Below are 12511 nucleotides of genomic sequence, written 5' to 3'. Positions count from 1 at the left end.
GTTGAGAGTCCGCCTGCCGATGCAGGGGACACGGGTTCGTCCCCCGGTCTGGGAAGATCCCATATGCCACGGAGCGGCTGGGCCTGTGAGCCATGGCCGCTGAGCCTGCACGTCCGGAGCCTGTGCTCCGCAATAGGAGAGGCCACAACAGTGAGAGGCCCGCAAACCCCCACTACACACACACACACAAAAAAAGTAAATGTGTTTCACGGTAAAAATGAGTGATGAAGAATCACGTCTGAAGCCATACTTCGGAACCGAGGTACTGAGAGGCCATTGTCCTCTGGCCATCTCAACCCACCTACTGGACTCCACATCCTGCTGCTCCTTTGTTGGGAAGTCTCTTCAAAGTATTACATTTGTAAGTGTAGCTATCATCTCTGGAGAACCACCTGTTTTGACTGTAACTGTGCCAGACATTTTACACATTATCTGTACCCTTCCCAACAATACTGATAGGAGATACTATTATTCTCATTTTATTAATAATGAAACAGGGCAATGATATTCTGGTAAACCAGTTTTACCAAAAAAAAAAAAGAGTTTGTATTTGTAGGGTTGGTCAAGTTCCATGGGGTAAATTCTCCCACTGTATCTGGTTCAAGGTACCAAGCTTTAACAACCAGCTCACAAAGTTCCTGAATACTTAACAATCCTGGCTGCAGCACACCATTCAAACAGGGTGGTGCTAATCTGGGAGATTTAGCAACTTCCCCAGGATCCTACGACATGTAAAAATCTAAGTGAGTATCCCCTTGAGGTCTGAGGACTCCAAAGCTGGGTCTCCTCACTAGCATGCTTCTCCACACTCCATGTTTATTTCTGCCTTGGACTCTGCCAGTCCCAATCTTTATTCCCCAAAAAACAAGGAATTTAGCCAGAATTCAGTTCCTCCTTGAACCCTTCCTGACCAGCTTGGTTGCATTGTTCTCTCTCTCCTATTACATATACATACTAGCCTTTACACCAGTTTGGCACATACACATCTACTAATATATTAATGTTTCCTGAATATTTGTCCTGCTTCCTTTTCTAACTACCTCATCTACTTCATAAGGAAATGGGCTCTTGTCTGTATCTCTGCATCCACGTAGTGTGCTGCATACAAAATAGACATAATAGTACTGAATGAATTGAAACTGTCTATGAGTTAGAGATACTCCTATACACCAAGCTTGTAAAGCTGAAGACGTGCAATAGGAACACAGTGACTAATGTCAATATGAAAGCAAAAAAAAAGTTTGATTTGGCAAATGTCAGATGGATCAAAGGAGAGGCACATAGTGCTTTTAACTTTAATTCTCCTTTCTTGTGTTTTGAGTGGATATAAACATCTCAGAAGTTTCCTTCCTTATCTTTCAATTAAACAGCCCTCCCTCCCTCAGACTTCTTCCCCCTAATGGAACTTGGCAAAGGTGCAGAGGTGGGTGTTTTCTATCCCTTTTTCTCTTCACTCTGTACCTTGGATGAGATAGTCACAGGGGAGCTGAATGAATAATGTCAGCTCCTTCAAGACCCGGCTCTGGCATTTTATCACCTCTGAGAAGTTCACAGGTTCACAGCTCCTCTGTTGGTAGAGCAGTCTGCTTTTCTATATGCATTTGCAGATCAACTTTTTGCAAAGGCTCTTTATTCAAAGAGAAAGATATAGTTTTGAAATTATTGAAAGTCTTTGTAAAACTGAAATTAAATCTTTTCTTTCTATGTTTAATCTTAGCCATCTTTCCAAAGCAAGGCATGAAAGAGGGGATTAATTTGAAATTTGGGGTGCCTTAGAAATGTAAAGGTGCTTGGGCTGTGTTTCTCCAAATGACCTGCACTATTTTAATCCAATGTAATTTATTTGGTTGTAGCTGAAAGAGAGAATGGCCTCTAAATCCCCTTCCAACATTTCTACACAGGTAACACTCCCCACTTCTCTCCACGTTACTTTATTTACAGAGGTCAGGTGAGAATGTCAGCAAAGGAGATGCTGGGATGATTTTTTCTTTTCCTAATAAGTGTGATTTCAGGAAGTGACAGCACTTGTCATTTTTCCTCTTTCCCCAAATGCTCCAGCTCTGGTAAGAAAGTGAGCTTCTCACCTAGAGAATACACACAACCAAGCATGAGCTTGCTAATATTGTAATTGTACATATTCCACTGATAACTGCTTTCTCTACCCAGCACCATGCTGAAGCTGCAGCCTCCTCACCCTGATTTCCCTCTGCCAATCTGATCAGACAAAAACCAGAAATAAACAAGTAAATAATCTGATAATAACCTCTGAAAAGATGAAACAATTGCTTAAAACCATAAAGAATTTGTGATATAGCATTAAATAATTTCCCATATAATTACATTTATAAATATTTTGTAAACATGAAAATTACCAACCTAGACTGTAAAAGGTAAGCGCATGGTACAATTTACCCTCAGCTCACAATCCCAATGAACCAGGGATATGAAAATGAATTAAGATTATAAGGACTTTTATTTTTAATGAAATTATGCACTTCTTTGAAGGAGGCTGTCCAACACTCTATTCTAGTATCCCTGCCTTGTTCCATTCTCGTCTCCACACTCCACACCTGTCCTATATGCAGGACAGGATCAGCTCTCAACATACTGATGAATGAATACATGATGGTGGGAATCAGAACCTTGGTGTCCCACGGCTCTACAGTTGTACCCCATAGTCACTCTTTAATGCCAAGGACACATAGAGCATATGAAGTAGTTCATGGTGTAGGAATGGAACGGGGGGATGAGAGGGAGGTAAAATTGAAAGAATTTGGCAATTGTTCACTTGATAACAAAGAGGCACAGTCTGGCTACTTAATGCCACGTCTAGATTAGAAACAGCAGATTCACCCTGTTCATATAAATCAGCCTGGGTAGCCATTATATTTGCTAATACAGCCTTTTATCTTTTCAATAAGTATTGGTTAAAATACTTAGACACTCTCTGATCTTTGAGAATCAACTGTATCAGTACTCCGTATCCTTAAGCTACTTATAAGCAGACAAAAATTTGGCTGGCTGTTTTTTAAGACTTCGCAGTACAATAAAAGTTACAACAAGATCTAGGATGCTTTCTATATTTACAAAGCACTTTAAGAGGCAATATTTCATTGAATCTCCCAGAAGAAACTTAAGTTCAGAGAGGTTAAGTGATTGTCAAAGCACAAAGCCAAGGCAGCCCAGAGGGGGAAATAAAGGAGGCAAGGAGGAAGTGTATTAAACCCAGTGCTTCTCATTTAATTGCTGTTAGTGACCTGTAACTAACAGCATGTAATGGGAGAGCCGACCTCACCCTCCAGGGGTGTAGGTGGAATCCACACAACTGTGCTAAGAGGGCTGGAGGAATGGGAGAGGGTACAGCCCTACACTAGGCACGCTCAGCTGATGAAGGAAAAAGGCTGGCCAGACAGCCTGAGGGTTTCACAGTAGATCATCTGATTTCAAACCCTGAGTTCTTTTCCCTTTCCACAGTTCTACTGTAGTAAGAACACACACATGATTATTACATGATAAATCAAAGGATTATGTTCATCTTATTCAAATTTCATACCAAGTTTAAACAGTTCTTTATCATTCACTAGATGGTCAGTATTTAAACACATCTATATTTATTTTATTTTATTTTGTGTGTGTGTGTGTAAGTTCAAATCCTGTTAATATAACTTTTTTTAACGTCTTTATTGGAGTATAATTGCTTTACAATGGTGTATCAGTTTCTGCTTTATAACAAAGTGAATCAGCTCTACATATACTTATAACAAAGTGAATCAGCTTTACGTATACATACATCCCCATATCCTCTCCCTCTTATATTTATTTTAGAGCAGCTCATACAGTCAGCCAGCACAGGAGTTGACTGCACTATGTTATCTAAGGTCTTCTGGTGTCGTGGCAACTTATTTTGCCACTATTACCATATAGTCCCACAAGTTACTCTATCGAATGGTGTCTTAACATGGCAATATTCTCCTCAAAGATTATTTGAAACGTGTGGGTCTGTGTGCCCATATATTGAATCTGTCCATGTAATTTCTTAAAACTCGACACCTCTCGTGATCGTCTGTGCTGTCAGGTCTATCACTGTGCCCTCTGCGTTGAATTAATGCATCTTTTATTCTCTACCCTCCTTTTTCTGTTTTTTTTTCCCTTTGGCTTTACTCTCTCTTCTTAGCTTTACAACCTTCATAAATTTGGATAAAGGACATTGATTTTTAAAAAGCTCTTGATGCTTCTTAGGTTATCTGTCATTTATTCACTCTTAGATTCAGTGCATATTCACTGAGCACATATTATATGCTGGGTGGGCTCTGGGGATAAAATGGTGGACAGAACCTGGCACTATCTCCTCTCAGATATTATATAGTCCAGTGGAAAAGACAGATATTATTAAAGAATCACAAATGATAAATGCAAAATCACAGCCATCACCAAGGCTACGAAGAAGATATAGGTCTTGAAATAAGAGTTGTTGACCTAATTACGGGTTCACGGAAAGCTTCCCTAAGGAGGTGACTACTGAGCTGAGATCTGAAGGATGACTAGAAACATACCAAGCAAAGCAGAGAGGGAGGATGTGCAAAAGTCCTGTGGTCGTGGCAGTGGGAGGGGAGAGGGAACAGTGCGAGGGCACCACACAAGTATGGAAAACTGAAAGGAGGCCAGTGGGACTAGAGGGGAGACAGGGAGGAAGAGTATGGCCAAAAACCAGGTTAAAGACACAGCCATACCAAGTAGGACCTTGTAAGCCAACTGAACTTACAGCTGAAGGACGGATTCCAATTCCATAAGGCCATGATTCCACCCAATGACTGCCCTTTTTGTTTTTGTTTTTTTGGTAGCAATGGTCAAATTCCAAGTTATCTTTATTGGTGTCTAAGTTTGTGGTAGTTCCAAATGGATGCGGGGGACCATATTTCCTTGTGCCAATAAATCTATGTTTTTATGCCCTAGGTTAGTGTGACTTTCAGCAGTTAGGAATAACTTCTTTTTAAAAAATTATGCTTTGAATTAAGTTACTTATGGGTATAATGGATTATAAATAACATGGTGTGAGCTACTGAAATCCACTTCACTTTTCATGTGTGCAGTATAATTTATGGTTTACAAATTTATAGCCCCAGAGTCATAGCTCCAGACTACAGAATGTAGAATAGTTTCCTTTTAAATTGCAATTTTTCTTCTAAAACTGGCTGGTGAAAAATTTACTTTTGCATTTCTGTGGCAACATCAATCCCTGTTTCTTCTTAGTATTTCAGAATTCAGAAATCACATAAGTTTAAAATTGGAAGAGATCTTCATAGGTCATCTAACTTACCTCCTCCTACTTCCTCTGGAAACAGTCATGTCTGTATATCTGGGCAAGGTGAAATTCCCTCCTTTAGTAAAAAGATATCTGGAAAAATATTTTCTCTCAGAATGAAGGTCTGGCATCTAGTAATTCTTAGAGAGTTCCACCCCAAAACATTGCTTATATTTGTCAAATATCCTCTTGCACTTGTGAAAATAGCAAAAAGGTTTCATATTATTGAGGATACCCTGGGGATTTTTAGGGCAGTTCCATATAGGGGACTAATAGTATATGTAAGAATGACTGAGGTCAAAGATAGACCCCAGGGCTTCCCTGGTGGCGCAGTGGTTGAGGGTCCGCCTGCTGATGCAGGGGACACGGGTTCGTGCCCCGGTCTGGGAGGATCCCCCGTGCTGCGGAGTGGCTGGGCCCGTGAGCTGTGGCCGCTGGGCCTGCGCGTCCGGAGCCTGTGCTCTGCAGCGGGAGGGGCCGCGGCAGTGGGAGGCCCGCGTACCGCAAAAAAAAAAAAAAAAAAAAAAAAAGATAGACCCCAGCAGCATGAGAAAAAATATCTGCTAAGCCCTGGGATAAGGGATAGGTTTTTGAATTAATTTATGTAAACCAGAGCCAGAATTATGAAGTGTAAAGAACACAAGTGAAAAAAATGAGATGATAATTTGATCCTAAGAAGCATTTGAGGTATTGGAATGTGAGCTTGGAGATCTACTGAAAAGGGTCTATCTATCACCAAGAGACAGATAAAAGAAAAATACTGTAGCTACAAACATGAAGTTTTGCTCAAAATAAAGACAAATTCTTACACTTTTGGGAGAATGAAGTAGGGATAAGTCAATGTAACAAAGCAAATAAACTATTTAACATGATCATTCTACCCTCTGTGTCTCTGTGTCATGATTTTATGTTTTGATATGCTACTAGTCAGTTCTTAGAAATTGATTGAGAATGGAATACCTGCATAAGGAAATTTTAAAGGTATGCAACTGCAAGAATGTAATGTATTTGCACATATTCACAAACTAGCCTCCTTAGTTTTTGAACACGAAAAACTGTCTCTCCCTTTCCTGCAATCTGTGGCTTTTCTTGTAGGATATCCTCACCCAAAGGATGACACCCTGTCTCCTCATGGGAGTGGTGTGTAAATGACAATCCTCTGAGCCCTGTATAGAATTCACTTGAAAATTAATTCCTCCATGTATAAGCAACAAATAAACAAACAGATAGGTCTAGGACATACCCAGATCACTTTTAATGTTCTTCAATTCTTCTGGAAAAACAAAACCCTATGGAAACCAATCATTCACTTCAAGCTCAAATCTGCCATGGAAACGATAGCAAACAATGAATGGCAGCAGGAAATTAAGTGACAAATTGTGTGACATGGACAACTATTTGTATAGAAATTCAGAGCAAAGGGATGACTGCTCTGAATGGGATGACGTGGCAATAATTCACTGAGTACTAACATGCTAAAGCCCTTCTCAGTGTTCTCCACACATCGTCTCATTTAATCTCACAATGGCTTTATGAGGCGGTGCTGTTATTAATCTCATTTCACAAAGGAGAAAAATGAAGCTCAAACAGTTTTAGTGCCCACAATTACAAGTAAGTCGATCCAAGTTCAAACTCAGGCAGTGTGACCTGTCAAAGAAGGGCTTCGAGCCTCTATCTTGGACTACAACCCAGCCTGGACAATCACGCAAGGAAGTTTTCTCATCCTGGCCAAGCCTGGACCAGGGAAGAAAATGTGTTAAACAGTTAGCAGCCTAATTGTAATGTTTGAAGCTCTCCTAAATATTTAGTTTTACTAAACTTCAGACTTTAGTTAGCTGTTCTTTACCTTTTTAAACTAGTACTATTTTAAAATTACCAAAGTTCCTTTACAAAAGGGACACTTGGTCTTTCACTGAAAATAATGAGGTAAAAATTGAATAATGCTAACAAAGGTCAAAACCACAGAACACGGAATAAGCAACTGGAAGTCTCAGCTCCTTGGATTTCAGAACTGTAAGAGACCTCAGGAGGCACTTAGGCGACAGAGGAATTAAGGAAGTCCAAGAGAAGAGAATGACTTCCTGCAAAGGCACCCAGCATGGTGACCTCACAGGCAGCATCAGAAGCCCATGCAGTCACTGACTATGTAAAAATGCCAAATTGTTCATTCTGTATCAAACTGAATAGCATATATTATATAATTTTCACAGTATTATGTGCTGGGCCAGACCCTCCCAATTTTTAACTAATTCATGGGAGTAACTAACAGATATATCAAGTCTTTTAGCTTATTTGGAAGCATGTACCTTCTACAACCCACAAGATATATCTTTCACAACAAAATTGTGTCCAATCAATCCTTTCTTGAATTCTGCACTATGGTCTTCTAACATCTATTTATGCACACACATGATTTTCAACATTTTGGCCTTATTTGGGGAAGACAATGAGCGATCAGGCTTTCACTGTTAAAATGAATGATTCTATATTCATACACACAAAAATTACATAAAGGAAGAGTAGAATAAGCAGCAGGGAAGAGATAATTTCCCTCTTTTACATTTATAACTTCCCACAAGAGCCAAATCTAACCACACTTAGGACATTTCTAATACTTGGAGTTGTTAACTCTTTAAAAAAGAAAAAAACACTCAATTATTCAACTACTGGCATATATTTTAAATTGTTTTTAATTTAATATGTTTAAATGTCTTTTTTCTTTGCTGTGTATTCAATGAAAGAAGCAATTATAAAAAATTTATTTGCTTTTACATGAAATATAAAAGTGGTCGCTGAGATAGGTAACACTTGTAATCACCACCAACTTCTTGTTCTTTCCTTTAGTTAGAATTTCCATTCTCAGAAACAAGACTGTGATAGTCAAAGGTGGTATTTATAACATATTATATAAATTCTACTGGTGGAGTGAAGGCACTTTGTTTCATCTAAGTTACTTAGTTCAAGCATTATGTATCATACAATGAATGTCATATGATGAAAGTTAATATTTTGATGGGATTGGAAGGGTACAATTTAAGTCATAACTCCTTAATTCTAATTATTTTCAATATCAATCACTTTGGTTCTTTATTCATTAAAATACTTTTTTACATATCTATATATAAATACTGTAGAGATGATGAATCTACTAAGTGTCTGTTTTAACTCTTTTATATCGTCCTATTAATGTTAATTTTTCTAGTTCTTTTTGTCTCTTACTGTTTTAAAATATCCTCCTAAACAAATTAATAAGTGCAATAAAATAAATTACAAATTTTTTTTCCTTAGTTGAGGTCTTACAGTATATGCTGAACTCAATGTCTTACTGTACATTACTACAAATGATATGAAAAGTCTCACAGAACGGTATTACATTTTTACTGTCCCCAGAACTCGAATAATATTTTGCTTGTTATTATTTTCTAAAAGTGAAATGAAGAGAAAGCACTCTGTGTACTTAGAGGATTTAGATATTAGATTTTCATACGGAGAGAAGATTGAAGAAGACTGAATCTGTTTCCTTCTTCCTTCTTACACACACACACACACACACACACACACACATTCATGCTTCATAATAGATGACCTTCTTCTTTCAACTGTATGTTTTATGGCAAATCTGTCTTCAAAAGTGCTATGCATTATTGGAAAATTAACATTACAATTATAAAGTTAATATTCATTTTTTAATAATCTTTGAATTATAAAAATATAATTTTTATTTAACTTTGCAGGGAAAAGCTATTATGTAAAACAAGGTACATCTGTGTTCTAAAAGACATTTTTGCATGCTACTTTTTATTTTTTAATATTTAAAAAAATTTGCCTTCTTGCATTTTTATTTTACATATACAACTTCAATGGACTTTCTTACACTTACCAGCTCATTTTTCTCATCTAAAAAATGTGGCCAAATAGTTCTAAAGGAGCACTGAGACAACTATCATCCAGAAACTAAATGTTCAAATTACACTCTGTCTGCCTCTCTGATGAATTGATAAATAAGTATCCAGTCAGAGACATCACACTAACACAATTTTCCAAACAATCTATCCAGACAGATGTGGCTTAGACACATAAAGTCACATCCAAGAGCAGCATTCTAATCTCAACTACATGTTTATGGAGCTTCGGAAACGTTGGTCCTTCTTTTTGAGTCATTAGGCTTGAGAGAATATATTTTGACAACTAGAATACTATTCTAGAAAAGCAACAGTGAAATCTGGGTTCTTCAGAATCAAGTGATTTACTCTGTGGATTATTCAGGTTGCTGAGCTTTAAAGCATAGCTGAAGACCTAGGATTCTCATGCAATTACAAGTTTAAAGTGAGATAAATTGGCACTCACAGTTGTGGCAGGTGGCCCCACTGTATCCCGTCTCATCACAAGTGCATATGAAGCTGTCCCACGTTTGCGAGCACTTCCCACCATGCTCACAGTGATTGGGCACACATCTGTCAGAGAAAGAGACAAACAGAAATAAACCAACAAGCAAATGAGATTTATGAGTGGCTAAATTCCAAGCTGTCTGGGCAATATATCATTTCAATGCCAGGTTGCCTTACCAAGGCAATTAATCCTTGTTAGTTTAAGCAGATTAATATGATTCATGATGGAAGGTGCCAAGCACACAAAAGATGATGTATCACAGGCTTGGTGTTTCCCATTTTTGAGTAAACAGTAGAAATTAACAAACAGTTGAGAGATTCATTTGCACATCACAGATTCATTTTATTTTCCTTTTGCAAAATAAACAAAGACACTAGCTAAATTTCCTCCTGGTGAGAGACAAAACATTAGCCATCTTGTTTCCTGTACTATCCTTTATCAAGGCCAATAGTACCAAGTCAGAAAGGGGTAATGCTGAGTTTTTTTTTTTATAGCAATATGAGTTTCTGAAATAATGCCACAGCAATGAGAATATACTAGCCTCATAAGAAAAGATTTCTAAGTCTTCCTTACCCCTCCTCCCATGCCCCGCTGGCTAACGAAAGCCACCTTTATAAGGAGGCAGCAAGTATAATATGGGGGGAAAATGCAGGTTTTGTGTTCAAATCTTTGTCTTTTTATTTACTTAATAGCCAGTTATGATGATGTAATTTAACCTTTCTGATCCTCAATTTTCTCATTTGAAAAGTGGAGTAATTATACCTATCTGGTAAGTATTGGGTTGGCCAAAAAGTTCATTTGGTTTTTCCTTAACATCTTATGGAAATGAACTTTCTGGACAACCCAATAGTTTTGAGATTAGGAGGTAATGTTCATAAAGTAGATAATTAATAGGCAAGAAATAGAGGGCCAATAAACAGGAGCTATGGATATCTGAACCACTGCTTGCAGGGCACTGTTTTACAGTCTGCCTGTATCCTAGCAATAGTGAAGCTGGAATTGGTTCTGGAAAACTCCTGTTTCAACAGCACAAATTATTTTCTTCTTATGTATTAGCATTCACAAAATATTTCTAGCTTTGAATAGGAAACTCTCTGAAGTAGAAAAGTCCACCCAGATTAAAAAGGCAGAACCCATAATAGTGGGTCACAGGTTGCTTGATGGAGAGCCACACTTTGAACACCAATAATCATAAAGCCCTGGTAGCGTCTTGCTGCAAAATAGAATAGGACTGGCCTCAGAGATAATAGTCTCCATCCCCTGTTCTTGACTTACCATCAGCCATGCCTAAAACTACCATAGCAGGGCATAGCCCAGTTTGGCATGGAACTCTGTTTCTTATATAGGAATGCTGTTCCTCTACAACTCTTTGCAAACCTTTAGTCATGCAAACAGTTACTGAGCACTGTGGGAAACAGAAGATGAATAAGAGTCTATTCACTGCCTTTCAAGAGCTTAAGCCTAGGAGGACAGGATTGTAAGAGAAGAAAATGAGGAAGAACATTATAAGGGGGGGAAATACAACATAAGAGAGCATAACGTTGGATTTTCAGGAGGTGGGATGGAAAATTCACTCTACATTGAATAGGCAGTTCTATTCCATATGAATTTGGACTTGGTGTTATCCAGGCTACGAAGATGTTTCTTCTCCAAAGACTCTATAACCTACGTGGAGGTGGGGGTGGGTGATAAGATTCATGCGAGATACAATACTAGGCAGAATCTGATCCGTCATCAGAGTGATATGAAACGTACAGAAATGCGGAGACCAGAGTAGTTATGGGTAGACTATAAACAAAGGGCTTAATCAAGCTTAGAGCATTTTGCTTGGGCCTTAAAAAGAGAAGTTCTATTTTTATAATTAAAATATTGAAAACTGTTCCCAGCAGAGCAAGCAAGAAAGCAAGAAGGAAGAGTTAGAACCATGATCAGTGGGTGGGTGGCCCAGGGTTGTTCGGGTCTATTGCCAGAGCCATTTTCCTCTACAGGTGCCCAGGCATAGGCCTTAGCAGAAGGCATTTATATCCAAGAGTCCTGATTCTCCAGACCATGTGGGGAAGCAATGATACAGACACTCCAAAATTACATAAAGCTAAAAAACATCTTTGATACTTAATTTGGGATTTCAGTACTTATATGTCTCTGTGTGGTATATTTACCTTCTAAATTGTTGTGGGTTAACAGTAACTCAGCCTAATAGTGAAAGTAATTTACATCAGCTCATTATATCAATTAATTCAGGGGAAGTAGTACAGAGTGTACCGAGTCTCCAGGGGAAACCAGGCTGGAATCTAAGTGTGCTCTAAATAAGGCACAAATGAGAAAATCCACGTCAAATGATAAAAAATACTGGTGTGCACTTACACACACATAAGCATTTAACAGTCAAGTGAGGTTAACTGAATATTTATAAAATTCAGTATTAAGTATTTCTTTAAAAGTGATCTTTTATTTAAATAAAATGTTAATATTTTAATTTAAATGTTTGTTTCTTAATATTTATCTTTTGAAATTGACATTATCCATATGTTGATTACTGGCATTTTAATTCCTAATGGTGAGAAATGTTTTATTTCTAAATCAAATTGATTCAAATATAATCTCAAACCATAATATTTTATCACTATATTAAAAAAAATGTTAGAACCAGTTACCAAGCAAAATAAAATCTGAATTACCCTAGCTTTCCCCTTCCTAATTATTTATTTCTTCTCTTGTGCTCCTATGGAACCATTTGTATATGCCCAATATACCATCATCACATTGTTCAGTAATTATTGTTTGAGCATCTGTCTCTTCTAAACTGAGACTCCGCAGTGA

At 37.9% G+C, this 12511-nt stretch overlaps 1 protein-coding gene across 1 annotated transcript in view; it reads right to left on the bottom strand.

Annotated features, from left to right (window-relative positions):
- LOC309810308 (contactin-associated protein-like 2) overlaps window positions 1–12511 on the bottom strand; it is a gene marked incomplete at both ends in the record, with an annotated part of 613462 nt that overhangs the window by 400676 nt on the left and 200275 nt on the right. The window contains one exon of the mRNA XM_082632268.1: window positions 9650–9756. Coding sequence (XP_082488394.1) covers window positions 9650–9756 — 107 coding nt within the window. The remainder of the gene's footprint in view (window positions 1–9649; window positions 9757–12511) is intronic.

The sequence above is a fragment of the Mesoplodon mirus genome (genome assembly GCF_964341445.2).
Source record: "Mesoplodon mirus genome assembly, chromosome: 9".
Taxonomy (NCBI): Eukaryota; Metazoa; Chordata; class Mammalia; order Artiodactyla; family Ziphiidae; genus Mesoplodon; species Mesoplodon mirus.
Note: the sequence above shows the minus strand (reverse complement) of the source record. Positions and strands in the feature narration are given on the sequence as shown.